The sequence below is a fragment of the Dicentrarchus labrax genome, unplaced genomic scaffold (assembly GCF_905237075.1).
Source record: "Dicentrarchus labrax unplaced genomic scaffold, dlabrax2021, whole genome shotgun sequence".
Taxonomy (NCBI): domain Eukaryota; kingdom Metazoa; phylum Chordata; class Actinopteri; family Moronidae; genus Dicentrarchus; species Dicentrarchus labrax.
This window is the reverse complement of record NW_026136716.1, coordinates 9,402,039-9,421,124: the sequence shown is the minus strand read 5'-3', so window position 1 is coordinate 9,421,124 and position 19,086 is coordinate 9,402,039. Positions and strand designations below refer to the sequence as shown.

Here is a 19,086-nt window from a genome sequence, read left to right as displayed (position 1 = left end):
GACAAACACACCTGGATACCAAACAACAGCAGGTTAACCTTCATCCCTTCAGATCTCCAAAGCTACAACTTATTCAAACATGGCTTTGAAATGGTTGCATGTTGGATCTAAAGACAAATCAAAGCATGTTTTAATTAATGAAGTCTGCAGCCTCTGATGTGAAGCGGCTGATTTTTTTCCTAGAATTTTTAGACCTCACGTTGTCAAGAGCAAAGCCCAGCCTCGCTGCTATATCAAGAGTCGTACTATATCAATAGACTTTAACTTCCCACTTTCAGCTCTTAGATAGTATTCTTTTGTTGTTTGTGCGTTTCTTCACAAGGGAGCTACGGCGGCCACAGTCCGATGGCTCTCCTGAAGGACAAACATTTCTCCCTCTCTTTCCTCTCTGTTTGTTTGTTTTCACAAGTTCAGATGTCTCCCCGGGAGTCATCCACTTGATTATTCCATTTCAGTTTTTTCCTTCACCACAGGAGTTGAGATTGTTAGCTCCTGCTCGGTCTTCTGTCTCTCTCTCACACATACATACACACACACACACACACACACTTGCTTAAGTGTATGTAACGTTAGCACAATTTGGACTTGTACAGCCGCACACACACACACATACACATTGGTTCACACACGTCTCTGTAAGTGGCTGTGGCACTATTCTGTCATCTGTAGGCTGCAAATGCGGCTTCCCTGCTGGGGACCCGGGGAATAGACAGCGGACAAATGAAGCTGACCTACAAAGGCAAAGGACAGCAATTATTTCTCAGGGAAACAGGAAAAATGACTTGTTTCCCTTCTGTTTTTGCATTAATTAAAAATATATATCAGACCAGCTAAAGGTGAAGATACTGTGGGGTGCATTGCACACATAATAAATAAATTATCAGTGGGAATGCTCCGATGGCCCAGTCAGTGTCCACAGAGAAACCTGCGAATGTTTCCACTCACTTGCATCAGACAGTCCCCACCACCACAGGGCTTCGGCTTCAGTCATGGTCATTCTGCGACAGCAGCTTGTATTATATGTGAAGGGACTGAAGGATTTGTCTTCCTTCCTCTTTACTGTTAGATGATGCGAGAGTCTATTAAAAGGCTCTTTGGCGTTGGAAGACAAACGTAACTTCATTGCTAGAAAGAAAATGCAAAAAAAAACCTTCCTTTAAATTCAAGTAAGATGAAAGAGAAGCACCCTTTTCCTTTAAGGAATGATGAAAACCTGAACAATATTTAAGTGGTGCTTGCATATGGAGCTCGGATGATGAGTTGATTCGTCATTTTTCAAGTGGAAATGCCAAACGAGATCTGATGTCAGCTTCTCCAGTGTGAGAATTTGATGCTTTTCTTTGTTATATATGATAATAAACTGAATATCTTCCAGTTTTAGACTGTTAAGACAAGGAATTTGAATTTGAAGATGCCACCGTGGGCTCAGGGAAATTATAATGAGCATTTTTCACTATTTCTTGACATTTATAGACAAAGTGATTATACGAGAAATTAATTCAGCAGAATAGTCGATAAAGAAAATTAGTTGCTTGCAACCCTAATGGTAGCATAAACGAAATGTCACTGCTAAAAAGAAAATAATATAGCAAAGTGTACTTTCAATCAAAGTGACATTAAAAAAAGGTTTTTTGACTAAACGGTACATGAAACAGGTGAATACAGTCAGGCTAAAACACTGGATATAAACCCCGCAGTATCTGTTATGGGTCAAATGAGGCCAATAGTCAGCTGTTTTCCTGTATTGAATTTTTTCTTCAACAAAGAATCCCTTTTAATTACAATGGTTTTCAGTGTCTCAAGGTTTTTTTGTTTTGTTTTTGTGTATACCAAAGCGGCTACACGCTGAGCCTGAGAGGCGGGATGCGGGGCCGGGACGCTGTCTGAGAGGCCTCTATGAATCTCACAGTGAACCGGTCTCTTTTTCAGCCCCTCACTCCTCACCTGCAGGACCTACAGCGATCTCAGAGTGGAGTGTGCATGCAAGGCTAAAACACAGGCCGGTCGGCGACACTTGCATGATACAGGGATAGTCGGACATTATCTGCCTCTGATGGAATTTCCTAAGTAAAGAAGTCACAATCTGCTGCCTGCCGGAATGGAATAAAATTGTTTGATATTACGGGTCATTTCATGCTTGGTTTGTAAGTGAAGGTGGGGAGACGAGGGTGGATAAAAATAGTCCTCCCCCTCTCTGTTCCTCGGGAGCACTTTCATTGTCTGGTCGTACTTTTTTCTCCCAGGGCGGCAGACTGTAAAGACACCTTCACAAAAGGACGTCCTCTCCTTTGTCACTCGGATTACCGCATACGTATGTCACGAGGGACAGTATTTTCAAATGTCTCTTTTTGTCACCTTGACATTTAAGTGTCTTGATTCTCTGGCCCCCCCTCTGGCTAGGAATAAGTGCCGCCATTTTAGGCCATTCGGAAAATGGACGGAACCGTGTGACTTTGTCGTCTTTTGGGTGTCATTTCTCTTCAGGCGCTCTAGATGGGTTTTTAACAAGTTCTGTAGAAGTGTGATCCCATTTTCTGTTTACCTCCTGAACTTAATCACTCGTTGAAGTGGAAGGTTTGTTTGGGTTTTTTTTTTTTTTTTGTTCTGGCAGGGAAGCGGCACGACCACTCAGGTTGCAGGTTCAGGCCACCTCAGGCTAAATCAAATTTATTGACTTTCTCATTTATTCCAAGTGCCTCAAACCTGCTTAGCTGTAACAGCTGAACTCCTCAAGCCGAGCCTAGACTTCCACAATCCTTCACTCTGCTGTTTGCTCTGTTGTTCTCCTTCTGATTTCCCTTTAAAATCCATAAAATCCTGAATTACTTCCCTGTAAAATCATGATAACCAAGCTTTTATTAATGCCTACTTTTGGCTGTTGCATAGGAATCATGAATATTAATGTGTTTTTAGTGAATGTGTTTTATTATTATCACCATGTTCCTATCAAGAGTCTCCTTTCATTCGGTCACAGAGTTGTGCCTTTTCTCATTTTGCCTCAGTGCACCAAGCCGTGATGCCAAACCCAGCGTCCAGCTACCAGACCATAGTGGGCGTACAGCCAACACCCAACCTCGCTCTCTCTGGCAACCAGCAAAGCAATATGGGCAACCAGATGCAAGGCATGATGGTCCAGTACCCTCCAATGCAGTCTTATCAGGTATTCTGATGATGCCACAGTGTCAGATAGATTAATATGAGCAGTCTGAAAATGAGAAAGAACATTCAGTTCATTTTGTTACGAATTAAATTCTCTGTTCTTATGATCTTTTGTTCTCAAAGAAAGCTGCTAGTAGCTCTGTATTCTTCTTTAGAAGAAAAATACAAAACTATGTAGCAGTGGATTTTTAAATGTCTAATAGAAGAATGCAAAACTGGAGTGCTCACTCAACGCAGTCTTTGGCAGTGCAGTCATAGAAAAAGCACATTCCATGATGCCAAGAGCTCTTATACTGGTATTCATAGCAAGTGAAAACCTCAAAAAGACACACTAGGATTGTATTACTTGTTATCCAGCTAATAAAATTAATATCTATTTGTATGTTTTGTGTTTAGCAGACCTTTAAAAAAGGGTTTCTCAGTCATGTATATGTGCTTGTAGTAGCCAGTAAAGCCAGTTTTATGTATTTTGTGGCTTTATTTCTATTTTTACCTGCTGTTGCTCCAATCTTTGTTTTATTTTTTCTGCAGCAGGTTTCTATGCCACAGCAGACGTACCAGCAGCCAGTGTTTGTGTCCTGTCAACCAGGACAGGGGGCAGTGGCTGTTGCTGGCATGCAGCCCTGCTACAGCCTGCTCCCCCCTAACCAGCACACCACCATGAGGTACAGTCTTAGATTAATACCATACACATGTCACGCCAAGATAAAGGATAATTATTGGATATATTGGGTCATTTTTTCTCAGATTTGAATACAAATGTATGTCGTTTACCAGCATCAAATGCAAGAGCTTCTGTATGAAAGCATCTGCATTTATCATGTTTCACTCATTCATTCAGGTTTTTTCTTAAATTTGACACCTGCCTGTATATCAGTCAATATATGGGCTACTTATTATTAGTACATTTTCCAGTAGAGGAGGGAAGTGCTTGGTGTCAGAACTGTCCCCTTTTCCATCCTGTTGTAGGCCTAAAATAGTTTTTAGATGAAAATACCAAATAACTGTGCTTAAATTGTTTTATAGCTCAAGCCATTATTCAGTTGTGCTATCCAGCAGTTCACATGCACATCAATACTTTGATATATGAGAGTAATTAGTTATTATTGCATGTTTATCTTTGGTATTATTATGATTTCTTTAATAACCCAGCACTGATCCATTTAATAATTATTCTCAAGGCCTAAAAGAGCTCTGTGTGAAATATTGAATAGAGTTAATTGTGTTTTCTGGCTCAGCTTTTTTCTCCAAATGAACTTAAGTCATGTATACACTGATAATAAACATACTTTGATTTATGTTCATGCTTTTCTAATGGCCGTTTTTAATAGCTGAAGCTGCTTTAATCAGGTTTAGATGGAATTATTAGCTCGCCTGTAGATGTACTTTGTCCCCGAAACCGATTTGCAGGTAGTCGATGCTGTTTCTCACTCCTGAAGGTGCCTCTTATTTATAGACCTAACGGGCCTGATGAGTGAGTCCCCAAAGCACCTCCGAGCCAAGGTCATCTTTGTTCACTGTGGGGGGAAAAAATGAGGTTATTACCACAACGCTTTTGGTGAACCGGGTGTGCATATAGCTGATGAATGTCGACTCTGACGCCCTCTCAAAGAGCTTTAGTCATTTTCCTCCATTACTCTGCCGGTGTGGAGCATCGTGCTCTCGCTCATTATAAGCTGATTGATAGAACTAGTTCACAGAAAGCAAAACATGTAATTAGTTTCTACCTCCATGGACCCAATCAATCTGGATACTGGTGAGTGTAGCACTACTGGGAGCGTCGTGCACGCTGGTGTACATAACAAACACCAGACAAATGAACACAGCCGCGTACGCAGTCGTCACCTGCAGAAGAACAATGCAAAGACACGCACACGTGAGGAGAGGTCACTCTCTCATTGTCCCAGCTGTAAAATGAGGCTGCGTTAGTAGGGCAGTCAGCGTGGAGATGATTTATGCGGCAGCGTTTCGAACGGCTCAGTCTGCTCCCACGAGGACCGACTGTCCACCTGCAGCCTGCTTTTTCACCAGCTGTACGCCGGTCCCTGCAGGCAAGTTGCTTATAGAGCAGAGCGCAGCTACTTTGCAGATGGACTTAAGTTTTAAATTTCAAATTTAATACCCCAACTGCAGCGCTAAGATCTCAGAGCTCCTGGAGATTTCCGTCTGTGCAGGTTTAGAAGTGATTTTAGAGACCTATTTAGGTTGGGGCTGCTTTTTCTTCAGGCTCTGGAGTGTAAGAAGCACCTTGCCTGACAAAACTGGCAACGTTTAAATGTTCAAGGTTCTCCTGAAAAGTCTTTATTTTTTTTTATCAGTTCATTCAGACATCCATCCATTTTCTGCCTCTTATAGAGGTCCAAGTTGTGTTTAATGATGATTTATGATATTTTTAGGATTTATTGTTATTAGGGCTGCAACTAACTATTATTTTAATGCTCGATTCATTTGCAGATTATTTTTTAGATGAACAATTTGGTCTCTAAAACAGTAAAAACTGCCCATCGCAGTCTCCTTGAGCTTGAGCTGATCATCGAATGTCTTGTTTTTTCCTGAGCCATTGTTCAAAACACAAATATATTCAATTTACTACACTGTAAGAAAAAAAAACAATCTTATTCCAACATTTGATTAGCTGGAACCATCAAATAATTTGTGCTGGAACAATGACTTGAACGATTAATCAATCAATAGTTGCTGTCTAGTTTTCTGTCGATCGACTGATGTTTACAGCTCTAATATTTGTATAGTGCTGGAAAGTATTGGAAAAATCCCAGATGTGATATAAATGTGGGTAAATTCATACACTCAGGCCTTATTGTCCCTCCTGGTTTTCACTGATATCTTTTTATATTTTGGCCGATACGACCATGAAACAAAAATGTCTAACTTGATGAGCTCTGCAGAAACGTTGTTATAAAACACTCGGCTTCCTCTGTCCATTCACAGTTCTACAGTGAGTTTTCTGCCCGCTCAGATGATGGAGCAGCTCCAGTTTCCTCAGACCTCATCCCCCTGTGTCTCCCAGCAGCACCCAGGCCAGCAGTACGCAGGTACACTCCTCTGAAACCGAAACCACAGCTGAGTCCGAGGTCTGAATTCAAACACGCAGCGATCTGCAGCAGCATCACGCAGTGCAGGCAGAATATTCACTTTTCAGTCTCTGACATTAGCCGCCCTGGAGACTCCCCATCAGTGCCAGAGCTCCGACATTCTTTATTTTCCTCCATCTCTCAGTGTCAATAACTGCAGAATGTATTCCTTCATAGCCACGACTCGGGCTCCTTAATGAAATAATCTTCCCTGGGTTTACTCTGCCATTGTATGTGCGTCAGACACATGATTAGATTTACACTCCGGATTTTCAAAATGAAAAAGAGTGAGGCGTGGTGATGACGGCTCCCCAGAGTTTGGATAAGTGAAAGTGATTTGCACATCCACCTCTTCCTCCGGAGCTGCGTGGAGATTAAACAGCTAGTGGGCCGACCACTGCAAATGTTATGTTAACAACAACTCAGTCAAAGTGTTGTTTTGGTACAGTGAAAAACTATGAAAGTAAGAAATCATTGAAGCCTCTCCAGTGTGAGTTGTACTGAGATATATTATCACATGGTTTGGCATGAGTAAAATCTAATATTATCATTTAAAATATTCCTTAATTCCCAGCTGTCCTGCTCATGAATGATGATTCTCTGCTTCATTTATCATGATCACACTGAAGAGTGTGTCTTAGAGGTATTACAGCAGCATAAACTGCTTTCTGTCCACTACAAGACAGTTGCAATAGATCTAAGCTGTAGATAAATTGGGAGAGAGACGGATGAAACTACCAAAGTGACTCTGGATCATTTCCTATTAAGTTTCCAAAAATAAAAATCACCATAATAACTCATTCTTTCATGTATCGCCTGTTTTGTATTGGCCTTTTGCGAGCTCGCACAATCTCTGTCCAGAGGCCCAGGTGGGGCAGTCTCCTTACTAATGACCTTTATTATTCATGTCTGATTATTATGGGAGAGCAATGGAGGGAGCCATCATTTCCAGCCCGTCAGTAATGAGGTCAGATGAAGGTCTCGCGGCGGCCTTACCTACAGCGTCACCAGTAAACATTTTTAATTGGCTAGGTCGGGGCCAGAAATAATCTGCAGATTAAGTCCAAATATCCATTGTCCTTGCTACTGTTGTTGGGTAATAATTCATAAATCAACAGTGGCGTCGGCTGTGCAAAGTTTGCAATATGATTTTCAGCTTTATGTAAACAGAAATGAATTAGATGGAAATATATTGTTGTTTTTTTATTTTCGTTCATTCGTTTCTCAACCGTGTGTGTGTGTGTGTGTGTGTGTGTGTGTGTGTGTGCGTGTGTGTGTGTGTGTGTGTGTTTGTTTTAAGTCACATCAGTCACGTTAATGCGTCACAAACTAATAAGATAATTGGATCTCCCGGATCATCGCAGAGGATTTAGCAGGAAAAGGGAATGGAGTCTGTTATTGCCACTACGGTTGTGCCCTTTATAATCAAGGCACTTAAAACCTAATTGCTCAGCAGCTAACGGTGTGAGAGCTGTGTTTTCACTGATGAGGTGTGTCGCTGAACAAAAGTGCTGAAAAGGAGCTTTTTGGGGGGGCGAAAACACATTTAGTCTGTCAGTTGACTCCGGTGCATAAATGATGAGTTTATGTGATGAATTCAATAAAAAATAACTAGCATTAAGCGTTTCACTGCGTCTGCCTGACCTGATTCGCCCCTTGTCAGCGCTGTATTTCATTTCCAGCTTGTGTTTGTTCTTTTTCTAAAATGTGTGTCTGTGTGTGCAGGGTTGTTACCCTCGGGCCCCAGCAGCGGCATGGTGATGCTGCAAATGACAGGGCCCCCCTGCCAGCAGCCCCGGGCCCCCTCCCCATGCCAGCGGAAACAGCCCAACCACAAACACCCGGGTGCCGAGCACCAGCGCGGCCGCAGGCCTGCCGAGCTCCTCCCGCCTCCAGACAACACCCAGGTACAAACGCTGCCCAACTGCATCGATTAGACAAAGCTGATCGCTCAAAACAATACCACTTTAAAGACGATGGTTACAATAAAATTGTGTGTGTGTGCTGTAATGTGAAAAGATTGTACTTATAACCTCTTAAAAACCTTACTGAGGTTGTCTTCTGGTTTTGAGAAGATGTAATTAGCTCAGTGGCCTAGAGGTTTTTGACTTGACAACAGTTTCCAGATGATTTTAAATTTAATTATAAATTTGCTCAGGTAATGTTTGGCTCATAAGACAATGCAGTATGTGTCAGAAAGTTAAGACGGTCACAAGAAAGCAATTTGAAAGCCAATTTACTTTGGTTGTCTCAGTCTGACAGTGACGCAAGAATTGCCCCCTGGAGCCAAACCCGGCCTCCCCGGCTCTTCAGGCAGGTTAAATGTCGTAGGAAATAGGCTCTGCAAATGAAGTCGACGCTGGCGTAGCCTGAAAATGAGGAGAAAATAGTCCTTAGCATTAGGGTGTAATGGTACATTAGGGGGACTAATGTGGATGGAATGGTACATTAAAGCAACAACTTGAACAACAGAATGACTTTCTGAAAGAGAGAGAAATAGCCGTGGTTGCTTTTTTTTTTTTTTTGAATGAAAGTGTCTGTGTTCCTCCCCGTAATCTCTCGTCGCACTGCCGGTGTGTTGTGTGTAGAGCAGCTTGCCCTCGTCTCCGGCACTCACTCCCTTGCCAGGCCAGCCGCCCAGCGTCAAGGGCCTCCCATCAGGCATCTCGTCCATCCCTGTCATGGCCCACCACCCGCACCACCACCACCCACAGCTCCCTACAGCCTTCTGCCACAGTGGACAAGGTCAGAGACACCGGAGTGTTTACTCACACTCACAGACAGTATTAAACACCGAGCTGTGCCTCCATCCAGAGCGTGCAGTGCTACATTTTAGAGAAACTTTTTTTTTTTTTTTTTTTGCAAGCTTGTTAACTATATTTTGGAGAGAAGTTAATCAATGTGAAAATTTAAGTAGGTCATTTCTGATTGGCTGTTTTGTGTGATTGCAACTAGGATTATCTGTTACTATGGAGAACAGAAAGCAGCCACTCGACATACGTAGTTAATACAGCTTTGGTTACATATTTAACCTTATTATGAACCTTAATAAAATGACATTTATAAGTTACTCTGTACATTTATTAACTTGCAGCCTAGCCTCTTGGTTGGTAGCTAGCAGCAGTAGCTAACTACGTTTAGCTAACTTGATAATTAGAGTATATATAATATTAACAAAAACAACAACAAATGACCTCATAGTATGCCTTTAAACTGAGATTTAATAGATTTAGTTTAATAAAATGTATGTTAGATTTTACTTTTTGTATTTAGAGGCACAGTTAAAGTTAATGACTGTAATGCTTTGTGTAGCTGGAATTATCAAATTCAATCAGATGATACCTCCCAACAGGGCTAGTCGGCAAGCTAATAAAAGAACAGACAAATTTTATTTCATGTTCATAAAACTAAATATGTAAGTGTATAAACTACCGGAGTGTGTCCCTCTCCCACAGCTTCATAACTTCCCCAGTAACCAATATTCTGCTACTAGCAATCAGATTAGAGGTGAAATAGCCAATCATTAGCATCAAATTGAATTCTTTTTTTGTTTTTTATGATTTCTATAGAAAAAGTAATTCTCTAAATGACTCATTGTTCTCTCAGGAGTGAGGCACAGATATAACTCACAGTTGTTTAGTTTGTTGTTTCTACTCTTTCTACTGCTAACTTTGTGTTTTGGCTGTGCCGTCCAGGTGAAGCACACTACTCTCTACTGGGCCAGCCTCTGCAGTACAAACCCTCCATCAGACATCCGCTGATTCACACTGCCCACATGGTGGCCAAACACCAGGTCGGACACTCAGACACATCGCCTGTTACACTTGATCTGAAATAATGTTTTTTAATGTCTTCTACCACTAATAAAAGTTATTTTCTGAGCTGTTGGAAAGTTTGTCGTGCTCTTGAACTTTGTATATTTTGAGGTGTGTTTTCCTAAAGAACCATCAAATGATGGAGTTTACCTGCTGCTCTGTTGAATCTTTGATGCCTAAAACCAGTAAACATGATGGTTGTCAGTCTGTTTTAACATATCAGGGTATTTTCAGGATTTATCACATTACATTACAGATCAGCAAACAGCCCTCCCAGCCTTCCATGAATAACCCAACTGTCGTCCTCTGTCTCCTCAGGGTCCATTGGGGGTTTGGCGTAGCGGTCATGGGAGGAAGGCCAGCAGAAAACCTCTGTCTTCAGATCTCAGTGTAGGTGAAGCAGGTAATAGGAAGTCCAGAGGGAGGCTTGAGTTTAGTGAACCTCGAGTTAACAGCAGTCATGGCCGAAATTTGACCTTCCCTCAACAGAGCGAGGCACCAAATATAAACCCAGTGCATTATGAAGTGATTTCTATGGAGTTTCCTATAGGAATTCAGCCTTCAGCTTCTCAAAACATGCAGCGCAGAGTGAAACATCAGACGTTTGGATGTCAATCAGAAAAAAGGAAACTCGTGTTCAGATTCATCACATGATAAAGCCCAGCTGCTGTGTGGCCTATTTAGCAGATTAACCGAAATAACGTCAGGGTTTTATTGTGTCAAAATATGCTTGCTGCGCTCCGTAGTGGTGGAGAAAGAGTGTGTTTGTGAATGTAAGCAGAATAAATTACAGACGGGGCAGAATTTACACCTGGCAGTGGAACCTGCAGCCCCGGCGGTATTGTGCCGAAAGAAATGTGCTGATTATTTGAAATATGGCGACGTATTTTTTTTTTTTTGCACTTGCTGAGATATTTTTTGCATTATTCAGGTGCTCTTGTCAACAATCCCACTTGTACAATCAACAAACAGGGAGCTTGTGTGCATTAATGGAAAGTTCAACATTATGTCGCTGCCTCTAAAATGTCACACTTTCTGGCCATAAGAAAAGCAGCCTCATTTATGGACTGACAATCGTGCATTTTTGATAATATAACCTCTGAAGAATCAGTAAAAACACAAATTTGAGTCATATTTTTATACGATTTTGCTTGAGCACACTGCGACAAGTTTGACCGCCCTTCCTTGGAGCGTTAAAGCTGACAGCAGCAGTTTATTGAAGCCTCCCGATGGTGCAGGTCTGATTTTTCTCTTCACCCATGACAGTTGTTTTATTTACTGGCTCCGCTGCTCACAGTGCTGTCTGTGTGTGTCTGCAGTGAGCAGTCAGATCCTGGAAGTGACAGATCCTCCGGAGGGGATCAGCTGTACAGACTCCCACCACCTCCTGGCAGAGCTCTGCAAAGGGGGCGAATTGATCCGGCGGCTGTCGGACCATCAGCCCCGGCTGTGCAACACAACCAGAGACGCTCCCAGCGGAGACCTGGCCTCATCATACTCCATCTTTGCCATGCTACCCTCCAGATTTGCTGGCCCGAGCGCCGCGCTCCACCACGGCGGCCCCCAGGCCACCTTTAAACTCCGAACTAGTACCAGACACAAAGGGGAGCTGTGTGACTCGGACAAGGCCGGCTCATAGCTGCTAAGATCTCGGTGCACCTAAGGAGCGCCACGTTGAACGCACATCCAACCACCTGCCTCTGCTGCCTCAGTCTGGACTGTCTCGGTTTTAGTCCCAGACTCTGTCCAAATCAAAAAACCGTATCAAATGTTTGAAGAATGAATGTTCACTTTTATTTAGTTTTAGTTAGTTTTATCATTTTTTCTGGCCAACAGGTCTGTGCAGGGTGGAAACCGAGCACCACCTCCAAGTTTGGTTTTGTTTGTGAGATGCGTCCGTGGCTGCTGAGCTCAACTTGAGGCCCCCACCACCACCACCACCACCTCTCTATTCTAAAAAAAATCTAGTTTGCTGTTCAAAAGTGTTTTGGAGAGCTTTGGGATTCATTTGCCAGCTGTTAGTGACTCCACTGTGGCTCCTTTTAATAACAGGTGTATGACATGCGTACACATAATCTACTTGTTTATGGTTCACAAAATGTTTTTGTGCCCACCTTTTTGAAAATTAGACCCATGACATTGGGGCTCTGTACCATAATATTGCATTCAAACTGAGCATTCATATCAAGTGTTTTATTTTATTCATTCAATATTTCCCATCATGTGTGTCCTAGCTTGATCCCAGTCACCGAGCAGCATTTTAGGTACACAATAATGCTCTGACAATAACGCGCAGCAGCACTTGTACAATGTGAGTCCATACAATAATAAACACTGAATGATAGATATACTACCTGAATTATTTAAAGTCACTTTTATACACAGTGAATGTTGGATTTGCACTGAAGTGATGAAGGAGATGGAGATCTGATTGGTATCGGACAGGGCCTGGATTTTCTTTTATTAACCCCCCTCATACCTGTTTGTTGCACTCGGCCAGGCCACTTTCTTTTATATTTAATTAAAATGTTTATATGCACAAGAAAAATGCAATCGAGTTTGTCACTCTACTTGGCTTCTTTTTTTTTTTTTTTTGGTTTATTTGTGTGAATCATGAGAGGTGTTCTGTGTCTGGTGTGGCTTTACTTTTCTTTTTCCTTTTTTTGTTTGACTCTAATAAATGTTTGCACCACACGTGTTGACATAACTTTTTCCGAACCTTGAAGGGAGGCGAACTGTAATCTGGTCAGCAAAAGTAGAGGGTGTATTGAAATGTTTCCTTAGAGTAACATATTCCTCTAGTGTGTGTGTCTGTCTGTCTGTCTGTCTGTCTGTGTTTGTGTGTGTATGTCTGTGTGTACACTGTTCTGGAAAATGTTGCCATGGAGTTTGTCTTTTTCCTTTTGGGCATTGCAGAGATATTTGCTCTGTTTAGTAGTCTAATTTCCAGCTGCATAAATGAGCCATTTTGAAATAAACCCTCATGGAAGTGAAGCAGCAATGTAGACAAACAGAGACACCTAGTGGCCAAAGGCTGTTACTACATCTGTTAACAACACACAGCTACAGGAAGCATGAAAGTGAAACAAAAACTTAACTGTTACGGTGACTGTGTGTGTGTATAGCAACGGTGTGTTTATGGTCCCTGGAAAAAAAAAAAAGGCGCGTTAGCCGCTTTTAGCTGAGATGTTTTGCTGCCTGGCTTCATGGCTGCAGCCGGAGAGGAGACCGATGTCCGGGGAGAAAGCAGGACGGTGGTTGTGTCTGGTGTGGTCGACGTGCTGCCCGCCAGCAGGATGATAGATAAGCTGACTATTCATTTCCAGAGCCGTCGGAGGAGCCACGGTGGAGACGTCGAGGTGGTCCGATATCCCACCAACATGGACGGGGTCGCTTTTGTCACTTTTGACCGAGCTAAAGGTAAATTAACAGGCTGAAGCTAAAAGCTACAGGCTAATCATACTGAGTGGGTTTAGGTGTGTGTGTGTGTGTGTGTGTGGTTGTCTCCACTTTGGGGAGCACAAGTTAAAGTTAATAAATTAATAAACAGGTTAATATTAAGCTGTTTGTTGTTAACACGCCGAACTCCATTTAAAAAAAGACCAATTTAAGGTTCAGGTCCTCATCCTGAAGCCACAGTTAGTTCCTCATGTATTAACTTTATTTTTACATTCCTGTCACAGAGCCAGGCATAAATACATCTTATTTAAGGTATTTCCAGACACTTTAAAGACTCTGCTAACCACCTGGATTAAACGGTATTAGGTCTACCGCACAATAAAAGATTTTTAACCAATTTTCAACAAGTTGTGCCTTTTTTTTTTTCTTCAAATCCAAACAAACATGGTGGCAGGAAATGACATATCTCCTTCCTTCCTCACTTTATACACTGTAAACACAAATAAAAGCTTATATCAGTTGTATTGGTGTAAAGTGATGTTAAATGCTTTTTCTAGTGTTGTCACAAACAGGATTTTCACACCTACCTGGTTCAGGAAATACAGACTCAAACTGAGGAATGGATTTCAAAATTGTTTTAGCGTGTAACAGATGGGAACAGTTTCCCATCCAGATGGTCAGAAGCTTTTGGGGTTTTTTTCACATACAGTCGAGTATTTATGTGTCAGAAATTCAGATGCTTCTTATCTGTGACTCGAATTTAATGGTAATTTGTGAGAGGAACAAATAAAAACACATAAAAAACCCTAAACCAACTGTACTGTACACAATCCACTTGCAGTCATTGTTAAACATCTCCTGTTTTATGCTTTAATTAGTTCCCATGGGAACCAATTGTGGTTCCCATGGGAACCGGTATGTTAATGTGGAGAGGGGGTGAAGTATAAATCAACCATTTATTTACATGAAGTGCTGCCTCGATGTATGCCTCCCCCTGATGAGCGGTTTCATCTGTGGCAGTATCGTAGTCATAAGCGAGCCAACATCAGACTGGTAGATAATGAGTGGAGTTCTCCTCTCTGTGACAAAGAAATAACAAGCATCGTTATAATGGTGACATGGGTAGAGACCATAAACTGAACACTACAGTACTCTTGGCAGATGCGGAGAGGGTGGTGCGGAAGGAGCGACAGATCATGACGGACAAGGAGTTTGAAGAGTCTGAAGGCTATGTTCTCACTGTCTTCCCCTTCACTAGAGATGTAAGTATGGCCGGATATCTTCTTTTAAACCAATTAAACTATTTATATTTGATTGATTTTAAGATACTTATTTGAATGTGTTCCTGTGCTGCAGGTGTTCCTCTATGTCAGCAGCGCTACGGTAGATCTCTCCCTGTTCGGCAGAGAACAAGAAACGCTCATTCAAAGTCTGCAGTCGGCTCACAGGTCGATACGTTTCCGGCCTTTGCCCCACCAGAGCAAAGCCACCATTGAAGGGCCTTTAACTGCCGTCCGGGCCCTGAGAGAGGACCTCATCCGCAGGGCCGACCAGCTTGGATCCCCAGTCTCGGCCCAAACTGCTGCCGTCAAACTAAGAGGGAGTCCTCTTAATCCGAGGGTAATATCTCATCAGGAGTCTGTCAGCTCTGTAAGCTGCAGCGGTTCTAAAGCTAAGCTGGCGCCAGTGAGCTCAAACAGCTTATCAACGCCACTACAGACCACAGGTGAAGTCCAAAGCCGGCTCTCAAATGCAAAAACTCGTAACGCTTCCTCGAGGCGAAAACTTTCCGATGAGACTTGGGCTGCAGGGAGTTTTTACGACACGTACGGTGCTGAAGAGGCCCAGAGAGCTCGGCTCAGACTCGAGCGAGCGGAGGCCAGCCCCAGACAAGTGCTCGGAGAGGAGATCAATGCAGGGATTAGATCTTCCTTATCAGGCCTGGACGCGCTCCCTGCAGAGGAAATATCAGCAGTACAGCCACAAGAAGACGGTATTTCACAAGAACACACGAGACCAGACAGGATTTCAGCAGCCAAGATCAGAGGAGAGAGTTCTTTGGGCTCCCGCTACACCGACTACCTGAAGGAATCAGATCAGAGCAGCTCAGCCGTCACTGCTAAGCCCCTCCAGACCAGACGTAAAGATGTCTCGCGGTCCTCCCAGAGCGGTAGGAAGGGTACAGAAGAGCTGCCTGCAATCTGTCCAGAGCATCCGGAAGATACGTGCATCTGGGTGGACTCGAACATATTCAGATACATCGAAAGGTTTGACAAAAGGGAGTTGGACAGGTGCTTGAGAGGCCTTGAGTGGTCCGCCGAGTGCGCTAAAGGCAGTGACCTCACGCGGATATCGTTCAAGACCTCCAAGACAACCTCAAGGATCCAGCAGGCCTTGGAAGAGCTAAAGACCTTGATGGAGTATCAGCTGTCCACCTTAAGAGTTCATCAGATGGACTTTGAGGAGCGGGAGCTGCCTGACAAACAGAAACTGATTCAGATCTGCGATGCTGTGAACTTTGTATACTGTGACGTTTTATACATTTTGGAGGACTCTTGCTTAAAAGTGATCGGCCCGTCAATATTCAGTCACCTGTTCTATAAGAGAGTGGAGGAAAAAATCACTAAACTAAAGAAAAATCCATGAGAGTATAAGAGTTGGTTCAGAAATTTATAAATGTACTCTTATGAATAGCCACAAGGTGGCGCAGTTGAGCTGCATGTTGTATTCCCACAGTTTGTGTCTGAAATCAAGATCATAGCCTCTGTTTTTGGTACAAAGTCTCTGATTTTTCACTCTCCTGACTAATAATAAGAACTGTAGAAATGATTAATACTCTTTTATATCTGACTCAGAAAATCAGTTTGGTGCTCTTATTAAATTGAAAAACACCATCTTAAAATACTTTTGCTTGCTCTTTGTTTCTATGGTGAAGCGTCCCTTTCGCGTACGCACCGATTATTAATCAGGCCTTCAAACAGCAGGTCTTAATCCAAACGATGTTCTCACAGCAGTAGAGATAAGTCTTAATTAACCTCCTCACATCTTAATTACAAAAGATAGGCTTCTAATTAAAAACAAAAATGACAGATGCCAACCTGTCTCACATAATCACGTCCTCCTATTCCCTCGTCCTGACATTCTTTAATCATTATTATCAGAACATAAACCTGCGTCTGATTTCCCCGATTCTGATTTTTGTGGTGGGTTTTTTTTTTTAAATTAAAGTCTAGTTTATTTCATGGCAGACTGACACTAGAGAATGTACTTCTGGAAGTTTTATTAGTTAAACACATTTAAATACAGAAGGTGAAGGTGTAAACATGAATATATATAAATATATATACACCATTAAGGCTTTAAAGAACTGCTACAGAAATGTTTTGAGACATATAACAGGATGTCTTAAAAAGTCTAAAATCCTGTAATCAGAATTTTAGGCCTAAAATACTTATTAGATTTTGACAGGTTTTAGAAATTGATTGGATTAATGAAGTTAATGCTTAAAATGTGCTTTTGGTAAACATTTGTCAAAATAAAGATTTTTTGCTAGTATGGATGTAAAATAGGTCTTAAATTGGATTCATAATGGTCCTAAAAGTCATAAATTTAGCCTTTTGAAACCTGCAGAAACCCTGAAGAAAATACTTGTCTTTGAGTGATTGTTTGTGTCTGATTTTTCCACAATAAAAGTTCCTTTACCTTGTTCCATAAATCTTAAAATGACATCAAACTCCTCTCTCATTCAAAAATACAGAATCTATGAATACAAATATTGTGTCTACTTCCATTATCGGTGTGTGTGTGTGTAACCTGAAGGTTTCAAGTCTCCACATCACTCGTGCAAGTTTTATATTGAACCAATCTATTAAACCAAGTTCCACAATTAAGCTCTATTGACTCAACGCATCCTCCACTAGTTTTGCTGCGATCAGAATCATGGACCGGTGTCAGACAGCAGGGGGCGGTATAACACTTTCTCCCGTACAGTGGACTGTTTAAAAATAGAGACACTGTAGCTGCCACAGCCTTGCTCAGTGAAGCTATTACAGAGGCTGGGTTTGGCAAGCAGGGTGCAGATTGGCAGGCAAATGATGTCAGTTGGATGTCCCATTATACACCATCTCCCCTCCACACACACACACACACACACAGACACACAGAGAGTAGCGTTGCACCTTCTCCGAGGGAAATACTGATCTGTACATGTGATGTGTGAGGATGCTCAGTGAAATCATGTTGTGTGGAGAGCGTTTTTTTTTCCCTCTGTGATTATTCAAATGAGCTCGCTCCACAGCTCTGATAATTGATTCATTATGTAAAAATAAGCCACACTACCATAATGAACACACACAAACATAGACAATCACTCATCTCCCAGACACACACAAACACACACACTGTGGGTCGTTACCATAGGAACATAGTGGGAGAGGTTGCCGAGCTGCAGTGCTGGGCGTCGTTAGGGGAAGCTCTCGAATACAATGAAAGCATCCAGGAGGACGGAGGAATTACATTTTCAGCAGAAGAACCCTTCATCAAAGACGAACAGAGGAGGGAGCGCTGCCTCTTAACACTCGACCCTCTCTGCTGCCCCCTTTGATAGCACGTCTTGAACAATTACCCATTATTTGGGTGGGGGCTGGGGTTATTGTGGTAAAATACAGAGGAGGTTCAACAAATAGTGTTGGTTTGAAATGGTCCCAGTACTGGTCCTTCATTACATCCCCTTTCATTCTCCCTGCTCATTATGCAGAAAGGATAATTAGGTAATTGCATTTTTTGAATATATTAAACGTATGACTTTCATGATGGAGGTCAAAAACAGCAGCAGGCCAGGAAAGGAAGCCTGAGTGTCTTTCTCAAGGACGTTTCATCGGGGACGGGGTCTGCTGGGATCAAACCTGTGGATGGACCTTGGGAGGATTACTGAGCAGGCACAGGACCAGGGTCTCTGAAGTCACAATTGGCATTTGTTTTTGGAAAGCATAGAGATGCAAAGCAACCACACGAAGCTGCAAAATGACCACAAAGAGACTTAAAATTTCCGAAGACAGATGTAAAATGACCACAAACAGACACAAAATGACCACAAAGAGAGACTCAAACGACCACAAAGAGCCACAAACAGACACAAAACGATCACAAAGAGACATAAAAAGACCACAAAACGACCATAATAACGCACAAAATGACCACAAAGAGACACAAGACAACTATGAAGAGACTCAGACCATCACAGAGAGACACACAACAATTACAAAGCAAGACCTTCAAACTACATACCATACTCCCTTGTAGAGGGGAGGTGGGGGGGCACATATTTATGACCATGGACCACCCATTGTTTTGTTTTTGAGTGCCTATGCTTGTGCTGCTGTTCAGGCACGCACACACTGGAGGTCAGAGGTCGTGCAGACAAGCAGCGAGCCTCTGCATCATTTTTCTTTCCACAGTGAGGAATGGGACCGCCGGTGATGAATAGTCTTCTCCAGGCGATGTGCGTGTGCGCGCCACAGTCACAAATTGCGTCTTAATGATTCTCTTTACAGACCATCACCCTGCCTGGGAGGAGAAAGCAGGGAGGGATATGAGTTGTCCCCCCGCCACTCCCCCCTACC

General features: G+C 42.5%; 2 protein-coding genes across 10 annotated transcripts in view; both read left to right on the top strand.

Moving 5' to 3' along the window:
- LOC127378975 (R3H domain-containing protein 1) overlaps window positions 1-12,760 on the top strand; it is a 46,330-nt gene extending 33,570 nt beyond the window's left edge. For 6 of the 9 annotated variants that reach the window (XM_051428385.1, XM_051428391.1, XM_051428389.1 and 3 more), the window contains 8 exons: window positions 3,003-3,160; window positions 3,691-3,824; window positions 6,109-6,212; window positions 7,977-8,158; window positions 8,840-8,996; window positions 9,947-10,044; window positions 10,385-10,469; window positions 11,386-12,760. In XM_051428385.1, coding sequence (XP_051284345.1) covers window positions 3,003-3,160; window positions 3,691-3,824; window positions 6,109-6,212; window positions 7,977-8,158; window positions 8,840-8,996; window positions 9,947-10,044; window positions 10,385-10,469; window positions 11,386-11,705 — 1,238 coding nt within the window. In that variant the 3' untranslated portion in view covers window positions 11,706-12,760. Of the gene's footprint in view, window positions 1-3,002; window positions 3,161-3,690; window positions 3,825-6,108; window positions 6,213-7,976; window positions 8,159-8,839; window positions 8,997-9,946; window positions 10,045-10,384; window positions 10,470-11,385 lie in introns of those variants that run through there. The other 3 variants (XM_051428387.1, XM_051428392.1, XR_007888228.1) reach the window with 3 other exon arrangements.
- Window positions 12,761-12,845: 85 nt separating this feature from the next.
- LOC127378976 (uncharacterized) lies at window positions 12,846-17,188 on the top strand. The gene is made up of 3 exons (XM_051428393.1): window positions 12,846-13,486; window positions 14,627-14,727; window positions 14,822-17,188. Exons 1-3 carry the CDS (start codon window positions 13,273-13,275, stop codon window positions 16,109-16,111), a joined length of 1,605 nt encoding a protein of 534 aa, XP_051284353.1. The 5' UTR covers window positions 12,846-13,272; the 3' UTR covers window positions 16,112-17,188.
- Window positions 17,189-19,086: the final 1,898 nt, after the last annotated feature.

Excerpts from the sequence above, each read along its gene's own strand:
- LOC127378976 (XM_051428393.1), top strand. The coding sequence starts at position 13,273 with ATGGCTGCAGCCGGAGAGGAGACCGATGTCCGGGGAGAAAGCAGGACG. Across the intron at positions 13,487-14,626 it reads CACTTTTGACCGAGCTAAAG|ATGCGGAGAGGGTGGTGCGG; the intron begins GTAAATTAACAG and ends TACTCTTGGCAG. Across the intron at positions 14,728-14,821 it reads TCTTCCCCTTCACTAGAGAT|GTGTTCCTCTATGTCAGCAG; the intron begins GTAAGTATGGCC and ends CCTGTGCTGCAG.